The 11,510-nt window shown below is 45.2% G+C and overlaps 1 protein-coding gene across 1 annotated transcript; it reads right to left on the reverse strand.

Annotated features, from left to right (window-relative positions):
* Nucleotides 1-2,473: 2,473 nt before the first annotated feature.
* On the reverse strand, nucleotides 2,474-10,022 carry LOC136653782 (vomeronasal type-2 receptor 26-like). The gene is made up of 6 exons (XM_066630662.1): nucleotides 9,805-10,022; nucleotides 9,131-9,308; nucleotides 7,520-8,371; nucleotides 5,327-5,554; nucleotides 4,146-4,272; nucleotides 2,474-3,384 (listed from the first exon to the last, which is right to left on the reverse strand). Exons 1-6 carry the CDS (start codon nucleotides 10,020-10,022, stop codon nucleotides 2,474-2,476), a joined length of 2,514 nt encoding a protein of 837 aa, XP_066486759.1.
* Between the last annotated feature and the right edge of the window lie 1,488 nt (nucleotides 10,023-11,510).

Here is an 11,510-nt window from a genome sequence, read left to right on the forward strand (position 1 = left end):
CCCGTGTCAGACATGCTGGCTGCTACGATCCATTTTATCCATGCAGCACACAGTGAAATACATAGAGGTGTCCATGTTGCTGCCTGTTGGTCCATTTTCATTGAAGAAATTCACTAAAGGACATGGGAAGTCCTGTGTATTATATTCCACAGGGAAGCAAGTGGGAGTGAGGAACATGCTGGGAGCACTGCTTTGCCGATCTGCCCTCTGGTGCACTGCAAAGGGAGCCAGGAGGAGCAGGAAGGGGTTGGCACGGCCAGCATGCCAAAGGTAAGAGGAAGCATAGGGTGAACATGGTTGCCACATCCCACTGGGCCCCTGAGAAAGAACCATTTGGGCAAGGCTCTTGCTTGCCACTCCGCATCCCCACTTGCCCCCAACCTTTCTGCAGCCCAGCCAGACCCCCCTCCTCTTGCCCTGTCCTCTGCTTCCCAACTTGCCCCAAAGATCCCTAGCACACCATGGAGATTAGCTACGAGGGTTAGTGGATTCCTCCTTTCTCCAAAACCCCAAATAGAGGAGGGCTGCTAAAAACAGAGAAGAGGTATCAAAAAATTACACAGGCCTACAAAATTGAGGGTCAGAAAGTTTTTCCCAAACTTTATGGTGCTTTGATATGAATTTGGGGTGCCGATTACAAAAATGGCACCCGTTTTGCCCTATCACATCTAGTTTTGGAGAAATAGTATAGCCTCATTAGTGAATGGTTCAAGCAGCTTCCTCATGAGGAAGCCATGGTGTAGGCTTACTCATGAGGAAGCTGCTTGAACCATTCACTAAAGAGGCTGTGCCGTATCTCCGAAACTAGACGTGATAGGGCTAAACGGATGCCATGTTTGGAATCAGCACCCTAAATATATGCAGGAATTGGTGTAATGTTTAAGGAAGCAAAATGTGTGTTGGCCTGTGTCATCTGTCAAATGCACTGGTTGGAATCATCCTATGTGTTGTTTATGTTAAGTCAAATCAACTTAGGAACAGATAGAGAATGAGGCTGGAAATCAATAAATTAGCAGCAAAAAGGATGTTAGAAAGCATTAATTGGTGACTAACTAGACTCTTTTGAATACAGTGATTGCACTGTTAAATTTAATTGGCAAAGGATTGAGGGATTGTGATGGAATGATAAGGTGGTGTCTCTGCATTTGAATGAAATGGTTTCAAAGTCATTGACACTCAAGTCGCACATGGAAGACTCAGAAAAACACTGGAGTCAAGGGCGCCCTGACTTGGCACTTGTCCCCACGCATGCTGACTGGAGTCTGCCTGTGCCTGGGTATGCTTGCTTTCTGTTCTCATGCCACCAGAACCCAGCATTCTGACCGTGAGCAGCAGGGAGGCAGAGAAGGGTTAATGTTTGCTTAGCATCTGAGCAGGAGGGGGGAGGTGGGAGCGAGCTCTTTTGCCCATCTCTGATTAGGAAGGAAGGAAGGAATCGATGCTCATTGGACAAAGGATGGGAGGTTTGATATTTTCTTTGGCTGAGGAATGGCAGGAGGGAGAGCCCAAGAGGGTTCTTGCCTTATGATTGTCTGGCAAAGCCCAGGGAGGAGGCAGGGAAGCGGGGGGGGGGGGGAGGAGAGGCAGTTCATAGTGATCATGTTTTCCACTGCATGGCTGGTGGGGAGAGGAATCCTCATTGAATGACCAGCTTCAGTGGGACTGCTTTGGAGTAGAGCTGCAAAGGATCAGGTCGTCCTGGCAAACCGCCAAGCTGCACGTGACCCTCTTCCCTCTTGCCTCTTCTGTCCCGGATCTCTTGCAGTCCGTCCCACCCCCTCCTGCCCTGTTTACGGATGAGATGGAGCAGCAGGTAAGTGTTTAAAGTGAACTCCAACACACACATCCCGGCAGCAGCACTGTTTTTTCCCACGGCTGGGTTTTTAAAGGGAGTGGCTTGACTTCAAAATTGCAAAAGGGTGACTCGGCGACTCGGAAAGTGCCCATTTTTGAGTCAAGTAACAGGGGGATGGAGACTTGTGACTTGACTTGAGTTACTTTGTGCTGGATTTTCCCATTCGTGAGAATTAGGAAACTAATGCATCAACACATCAAGAACATTGATGCAGAAATATTTAATGTGGATTTGGTGGTGAATAACAGGCCTTTTACCTGCCATGCTATCTCTTTAAAATCTCACAGGGACAGAGTTAATGGTGTTCGGAATTAATTACTTCTTTCATCCCATGAACTGCTTTATCATGTTCAGCTCAGGCCTCATTAGGATAATATAGCATTTGGGAGCAAAAACACAACCCTGTAACCCAGCACGGAGTTGTGACCCACATGTGGCACATGGACCCACAGTTTGTGAAATGCTGTTCTAACTCACTGCATGGGAGGAACTGCAGAAATGAGGTCTACATCCCCAGTTGGGCATTTATTGGTACCATCAAGGTTACAACACTTCACCACTAAGTACATTGGACTAACTTCTGATAAGAAACAGTTAACTGGAACTAGTCCACATATTTTAGATATTATATTCCTTTCTTCTTATCAGTTGCCCCCTTTCATTCAATTCAGGCCTCAGCACTATAATGAAGCATTTTGGGGAAAAGATACAAAATAGTAAACCAGCCCCAGAAGCTAAGATGGAGAAGATCTCCACAGCCACCATGTACTTCCCCTTGGTGCTCAGGTACGTTGGCACAAAGGACAACCAAACACTGCAAAAGACCAACATGCTGAAGGTGATGAACTTGGCTTCGTTGAAAGTATCTGGTAACTTCCTGGCTAGGAAAGCCACAGTGAAGCTAACAATGGCCAGGAAGCCCATAAAGCCCAAGACACAGTAAAACATGAGAGCTGAACCTTCATTACATTGCAGGACAATTTCTTTGGTGATTGAGTGCATGTCAGCATCTGGGAATGGAGGGGATGTTGAGAGCCACACAGTACAAAGTGTGGCTTGAAAAAGGGAGCAGGAAAGAACCATCGAGCTGGCCAGTTGATTCCCCACCCATTTCCTCACCCTCGAGCCTGGCTTGGTAGCCATGAAAGCTAAAATGACAATGGTGGTCTTGGCCAATATACAGGAAACAGCCACTGTGAACATGATGCTGAAACCAGTTTGTCGAAGTGGACACGCTATGTTCCCAGGCTGTCCAATGAAGATCAAAACACAAAGGAAGGAGAGCAAGAGAGATATGAGGAGAGCGTAGGTGAGGTTCCGGTTGTTGGCTTTGACAATGGGAGTGTCTTTGTTCTTCATAAAGATGCCCATCACAGAAGCTGTGATGAAAGAAAAGGAAAGGGCTGAAGTGGCCAAACCAATTCCCAATGGATCCCCATAAGACAAGAAGCTGATGATTTTTGGAGCACAGGAATCCTGGCCAGGGTTTGAATACTGATCTTCTGGACACTCAAAGCAATTATCAGTGTCTGGAAAACAAGAGCTGGTTTCAGTATATGACAGCCACATACACAATTCACTGCTCTAACTAAGCATTCATAATACAGAATCTGGAATCAAAGCTGCTAATTTGAAACTGAAAGGATTTTTTTGCAGTTGGGATGGGGGTCAATTCCTCCCCCCAATTTAGTGGGATGTGATCTGGTCGATTCCAGTTAACCATGGATGGCAATATTTGAAGTTAACACTAACAACACATTGTGGATTATTATTTATGTAACAGCACCAATGTCCATTGTAAATTATTATTGATTGATTGAACAATACAGAAAATATTGACGGATGGACGATTGATTTATCAAGTGGAGTAAAAGAGTAAATTCACATTGCACGTTGCTGTAAAAAGAGTATATTCAGCAGGTACAGTGTGCTTTATGGTCTTATCAGACAGCAGGTGTGACAACCAGTTAACAACACTTTCTAATTTGAGCCATTTTTATCTGTTCCAGTAGTGTAGCTAGAGGGGGTGCAAAGCACAAAGTTTTGCAGGGAGCCTCACCGTGACTTGCAAACTGCCCCCTCCCCTTTGGAGCCTTTCTACACGCCTAGGTTTTGCTCTAGCAGCACAGCACAGCTCCAAAAAGGAGGAAGACTGGTCTCTTGCATGGCACAGTGAGGCTGCCTGCAAAACTTTGTGCTTTGCACCCCCTCTAGCTACTCTACTGATTTGGACAATCTGATACAGAGATGCTGCCTATACATATGTTGATGTGGACATGACATATCTTACTGTCTTGAGTTGAAATCTTCCCTTCTGGACACGGGAGGCAGTCATAGCAGCAAAAAGGCTCCCCTTCCTTCTTTCTCCTGAAGAAACCTGAATGACAATTGTCATTGCACACTGAAAGGGGCAGTACCTGCTGGGAAATGGGAGTGGGGAATATTTCAGCATCATGAGATGTGTTTTGGGAATAAACATCTCTCAAAGAAGATGGTCTGCTACTGGCTCTGCTTCCCCACAATCATTACCTGTGCACCCCACCAGTCCTGCCTTAATGTGTGATGGGGAGCCAGGAGGACTTCACTGTCTCAAGAATGGGCTGGGCATGAGTAACAGCTCCACCTGCAAAACCAGCAATCAAGTGGTTCCAGTTTGCTTCTGCTCCTTCATGCTTGTTACAAATGCATTACAATTGGCTTTGCTTTTCCACCCTGGCGTTTTTTTTGGTCAGTTGCTAAATTGATCACTTTACAGCTCCTGCTCCTGTTATAATAGACTTGGCATCCTAAAGTAAGGCTAACCCAAAATGCCCCTTAAGTTTCATGCAGACCAGTCCTAACCTACCCTGGACCAGGTAGGCCGGCGGGCCTGCCCCACATCCAAGGTAGGGTTAGGACTGAAAGCGGCTCAGCCTGGGGTAAGGGGAATTGCTTTCCCTCACCCCAGGTAAAGCGGCGGCAGCAGCCCTAATGGGGTTACTCAAATCTCTGCCACTGATCCTAGCAGCCCAGAACTGCTACAGACTGCCCTGGAATGAGGATAGGATTCCTCTCCCAGTGGCGCGAAAGTGCTTTACAACACTTTTGTGACACTGATGGGCCAACGCAAGGGACGTGTGCCGTTCCAGGGCACTTTCAGGATTGCACCCATAGTCTCATTTGCAGGTTTCAACCTTGAAAACATATTTATTGATTCATATTGATGACATGGCAAAATTGGTAACTGGAGCTCTTCTCAGAGGCTGCTTTTGGCAGCCATGCTTTTATCGCCAAGAAGTCCTGTGGTATTGACCCAACTAAGCATAAAGCATTGTTCCAAGGCAGTGGTTCGCAAACATTTTAACATCAGGACCTACGTTAAAAAAATTTCACTTTACCAGCTGCTCAAGCCTCAGTGGCTATAATGGTGACTGGGCAGCAGTCATCACTGAGGAATCTATAAGATACACTTGAAAAGTTCAAATACCACACCTGGTTAAACCTGCTGGGCCAAACAATGGCATCCTCATGAACGGTGAGCCCCTTGTTTGTGGAAGTCACTGGGTCTACTTTTCCAACTTTGACTCTCAGAAAAGACATGTTTGGGAATGTGACCCAGTTGATAAGATCATATCCAGCTAATAATTCCCCATTTTCATCAAAGGAAATCCTTTTCCCAGTAGTGGTGTTAAAGGCAACGTTTCTCAAATAGTGGTGGAGCTACAAGGAACCACAACAGAGAAGAATTTCAAAGGAGGCACAAGACATACTAATACATAAGAGTGTGTTCATCTTTGACAATCGAGGGATAGGATGAAGAGCTCGAACTTAACTAAATCCCCACATGGTGATGTAGCAGCATTGGCACGGACTACACTACCATCCTGTGGGGAATTTTTGGCACTGGTGGTCTCTTTGGGGTAAGAGGACATTTATCCCCGTGCTCCAGGGTATGTCTCAGCAGCCACAATGGGCCCATTCTGACCTGCTCCCGTGATATTTGCTAGCACACCGATCTGTGCAGGTGGATCAGGCCCAGAGAGGGGCTCAGGATTCGGTGCTCACTGTTACCAATTCAACCCCCTCCTGGACCCAATATGCCCACCCCCACTCCCATCCCCTCCCTGTTCCACTCTCCCCCACCATGTTCAACTCACAGATGCCCCAGTCTATTCTGTCCCCTGCTCCAGGTTTACCTGCTCCAGCAGGCCTCCATCACTCTCCCAGCACATGCAGGAAGGCTCTGGCCTTCCTACTGGCGTGCCGGTTTCCTGCACTCTTGTGAAATGCTTGAATGCACTTTTGCAGTAGCCTGCGCCGGTTTAACACACTTTCCACGGGTGCAGATCTTTAAAAGCTTTATCCAGGCTACTTTTAGTAATGGTGGTGGTCGTGGTAGTAGCAATAAAATACCAATGAATGCAAGCTAGTAGTGTTGTATTGTTGAAGGTGCTTCTATGTGCACGACACTTTTCAGAGGAACAAAATCCAATTCCAGAAAGAGACACAGCAGAGACAATCAGGACAACACCCTACTAGCAGGTTTAGAAGAGAACTAACATGAACCTAAAAGCAAAGCAAATGCTGCCTTGTGCATGGGATAATAAATGAAGGAGTGTGCCTATTTTGCAAGAACTATCTCCTTTTCCAAGAAATTCTGGGTATCCACTTGGAATCGCTTTCTGTCTCTGTAAAGCACATGCTGAACTGAGGAATGATGGATTCATTCAACCCTCCCATCTGATTCCATCCCTTAGTCTTTTTAAGGCAGGAGGTCTGGTCTAGAGGGTAGAGCCTCCATTTGCCTGAAGATTAACATCCACAAGGTCGCCAGTTCGAGGCCACCGGCACCGTGCGACCTTGAAGCAGCTGGCAAGCTGCAGCTGAGCTGTTCCATCTGCTCGGAGCGTGGGAGGATGGAGGCCAGAATGTTAAACCAGATCGGAGCGTAACATCTTGTATGTAGTGGTTCTTGAAAGAAAGAACCTTCTTTCAATTTGTAAAAATCCCTGCGTGGATTTAATAAGCCTGCCTATGTAAACCGCCTTGAATAAAGTCTTGAATAAAGACCAAGAAAGGCGGTATATAAATACTGTATATTATATTATATTATATTATTAGTCCCGTGGTTTTCAAACTTTTGAGAGGCCCTAGAGGCTGCTGCCTGATGCTGATGGGGCATCAGAGCTCCCCCTCCAGCAGCAGCTTGTCCAGCCCTTGAAAACAAAGCGTAATCTGCCCTGTGGGTTTCATGAACCACCAAAAAGTAGGTTATGACCCACTGGCATGTCCAGGACCCACTGTTTGAGAACTACTGCCTTAGTCCCTTTTCTTCCATCTCCCCTGCCTCCTGCCCCTGAGCTGACGGAAGGTGAAGGGGGATAACAAGATGCAGACATGAGTAGGAGAGAAAACTGGGTGAATTAGTCCTCATTATGGCAATGTGGCTGTTGAAAAGGAGGGGACTCTAGATTTCAACCCACTCTCGCAATCAGCCATCCAGTTCTGGAGTTGTGTGAGATGTTCAAGAACTTCAATCTACCCACTCTTTCCAACCCATGCATAATATCACATGTCTCAATTATGCCCCCTCCCCCAGGCACCTTCTTTCTAGTCTAAATCTCCCTAAACACTTTCTTCTTGTGGGAGATATCCCCATCCACTAATCTTTTTGTTCACCGTTACCTGCCATGGTGGATGATTTCGGATCTTCTCTCTCCATCCATATGCCATTGCTCTGTTTTTGAATTTTGATGAATACATGGAATGCAAAGCATGTACCACAGCATAGACAGCATTGTAGACACTGTAGCTGTGGCTAGTCATGCTGGTTTCAAACACAGACCCAGGAAGAGTCTCCAGCTTCTCCTCTCCAGTGCAGATCTCTCTGCCCACCTGATTTGCGACAGAGCTGGGGAATGAACATTCAAATGCCTTTTCCCAGAATTCCCAGAAAAAGCCATCTTCTTTTTGGGAGGCAGGATTTCTGAGCTGAATAAATTTCTGAAATCCAAGTAGCTCTTCAGAGTGAATGGCAAAAGACAGAGCGCCGTGGAGGAAATCAATGTCCCATTGTCTTTGGAGGGAAAATGATGTGAACTCCATCTGGGCTGTCATAATCCAGACTTTACCCTTGATATTTGCTGCTATACCCTCAAAATCTGCAACGTGGTTCAGCATCCTCAAGGTCATTGTGGCCTGAATTTCTCCATATACAAGCACAACATTGGCAGTGCTTCTCATAATGGCGTTGATTGTTTGGAAACCATCGCTCACCATTTTGGGAATAGATGACGAAATGGCTGGAAATCGTGTTATGAAGTCAAAGCAGATGCCTCTCCGGGTAAACACAGCAAGCACGTTGTCTATAAATACCTCCGTATTATCTTCATTATGAGAAACCACTCCAATCCACGTCCACTCAAAATGTAACAGTAACTGGAGAATCCCTCTATATTGATGGGCTTCAGCAGGGACCATCTGATGGAAGAAGACTTGAGTGTTGTCGTTCATCACCGGAGGACAGCCATACAGAAACTAAAGATAATTTGAAAAAGGGGATGGGAAGATATAGTTTCAAAATAAACTCTATGCATATGTTTTGGTTTATACTGATGCACTTGCCAAAAACAGTGATTTTCAACCACTGTGCCATGGCACATTGGTGCACCATGAGGGGTCCACAGGCATGCCACGGGACTTTGGGAGATGGTCATTTATTAGTAGGGTCATTGGGAAAAGTGAGCCCATCACCAACAGAATGGTGTGCCTTGTCAATGGGCAAAAAACCGATGCTAAACAATTTTAGCAACTTGCCAGTGTGCCAGGAGATGAAAAAGGTTGCAATTGACAATATAGAAGAAGGAGTCAAAATAATACTTATTTGGATCAATATGATGGAATTATAAAGGCAGAATTTCAGAAGGCATTTTGATGTAAAGACTGTACACTGTGGATTAGCAACATGCAATAGAGTACTAGAAGACTGTTAGACTGCCAAGGTTTGTTGGACACCTAGATGGTTGTTGGAAGGACATGGTGCATATCTACACTCTCCAATTCCTTTCCTGGGCTGCGTTTCCAGTTCTGCTGTTCCTTTGTATCTAAACAGACAAGAATCAAATTCACAACATGGAATAGAGGGCAGCATATTCGCTGAAGGGTGCATTAGACAGACCGTCTCTCTTGGAACTTTACTTATAGTGCACCTGACCCAAAGGTTTCCCAGTGACATAGCTCTAAAAAAACATTTTATTCATCTCGCTTTCATCTGCTTTGCTAACTTCCACATCTTACCTGTGGAATCTTGTAGATGCACAGAATGGTGGCCATATGTAGAGGAACCATAGAGGTAGGTCCCCCAATGACAGCCGCTGGAATGCTTTTTCTGCCACACTTGTAGTTAGGCACAATTCTGCCCCACCCAAAGAGAAGTTCTACTGAGGCAAGATAGATCCAGCTTTCAATGAAGTGGCTGTTATAGAGGTGGAAGCCCAGAGTGGCATTGGGTAAAATCAAGGGATTTGCATTGATCTCCTTGACTGCAAATTCCAAGGCCAGAATGTGCTGATAATTCTGAGTCAGGAACCTGCAATGAGCATGACAAGCATACGTAAATAAGATCACAGTATTTGTTTTTTCAGCATACAGGGGTTTCTTGATTCAGTGTTAAAGCCTTTCACCTCGATGATCTATAATAACTGTCTAAGAAAAAAAGGGAGGATAATCATCATTATTGTTATTCTGAAACTAGGGAAGGCAGTCTTTCAGAAAAGAAAAGAGGTAAATATACATTCTGTCATTCTGCAGCAACAGTGACAGAGTGACAATCAATGGACGTCAAGTGATAAAGGTTCATTTCCAAATATCCTCTACCTTCTGAAACTAGATCCAAACTACAACCAGTTTGCCTGAAGATATTACCATCACATCTGTAGGATACAATTAATGCACACACACACACCCCTTACATGTGTTGATCAGAGAGTTCCTGTGATGGATGTCTCACGAAAGTGATCTCATTTGAAAATATGTAGATCTGGGAAAGAATGCCAGCAATGACGAGGTCTCCTGCCTGGTAATACTTGTGGAGAATAGCAAGAGGGTTACCGATGGCACACTTCGCAATAGGAACCTCGCACACAATCTGTGGCAGCATCAGAAACACTGATACCAAGAATACAATCATCTTGCAGGGAAATAATCAGCCCTGCAGCATCTAAGACATGTCAATAATTCCTCTGTTTCCCCCCTTTCATTTGTGCATCCTGGAATAGCACAGCGGACATAAATGGCCACTCGCTCCCCAGAATAGAAGTGCAGATGGCACAATGTAAACAATTAGGGAACAGACCAACAGAATCCAGTGTGATTCTGCACCATGTCTGAACTGCACCGTGGGTATTAATAACATCCTGTAGTTGAAGTCTGTAGTTTTATGAGTCACCACTAGATGTCCCTTGGAAAATTGAGGAGGAAGCAAAAACACAAGATTTAATCATGGGTAATTTGATAACCACAAGGGACATTATCGCCTCCTCAGAATTATAGGTTCTCTTGATATTGTGGAAGAAAATATGTTTATGAGACCGTAGCAAGACATTTTTGCAAGACTTTGAAAAGCGGGTTTTCCTACTTGTGAAGAAAAGTGGGTGGTAGTAGGACAGCTGGGTCCTGGATGATTATCTCCTGGCCAAATGCATTGCAGTTCTTGTCATCCCTGTCAGTGGCGTCACAAGGGTTTGCATCACCTGGTGTGGGAGAGCAGCACATCACACCCACGATGGACCTCTCCCATGCAAAGGGTGGGGCAATGCCTTCAAGTCTATTTTTTGTGTCCTGATTTTTTACATTTGCATAAATGGGCAACAAACAAATGATAACTGGATAACAAACCCTATATATCCTAAGCCTCTTATTCCAGCCCTAACCCTCACTCCTACCTTTGCTTTTTTAAATTTAAAAAGTATGTCTAATATAAATACACGTATGTTAGCACACAAATGTCCAATACTGGAACAAATTGGACCAGGGCATGGTTATCCTGTCACTCAAGTGAATATAGCATACTGGTTAAGGGACCAAGAATGTCTAATTGGAAGAGGGGTGTTAAACTTGTTTCATACAGAGGGCTGAAGTTAGCATTCATTGTGCCTGCTGAGTGCTGAAATGACATCATTAAGCAGGAAGTGACATCATAAAGCAGATGATGGCCAGAAATAAACACTTTCTTCTCACATAGAAGATATGTGAGCTGCACATATTAGCTGCAAATGATCAAAGGGAAAATTTGCAAATCATGTTCATATTTTAAAGATAAGAGAGGACCCAGTTGTCACACTGGGAGAGCTCAGTTATCATGGGAGCCAGATAAATCGCTTTGGGGGGCTGCATTTGACCCACAGGCCTTTTGTTTGACATCCCAGACTGAGAAGAAAGCATGGCTGTTTTGCTGGGGCAGACTTGAAAAGCCCTGTGTTGACCTTCCAAGCTGAATTGGAATTTGGTAGAGGAGGCCTCTGATGGTCACACCCTGTTCTGCCCCCCACCCAGAAATGCCTTTGCCTCCCCCTCCCCCAGCCGCCACATGTATAGGAGAGATAAGTTTGACAGGTGCAGCTCAACATGAAAGAGCTTAAAAAGCTGCTCCTGCCAGATTTACTATACAATGGTTAAA

The sequence above is a fragment of the Tiliqua scincoides genome, chromosome 5 (assembly GCF_035046505.1).
Source record: "Tiliqua scincoides isolate rTilSci1 chromosome 5, rTilSci1.hap2, whole genome shotgun sequence".
Lineage (NCBI taxonomy): Eukaryota > Metazoa > Chordata > Lepidosauria > Squamata > Scincidae > Tiliqua > Tiliqua scincoides.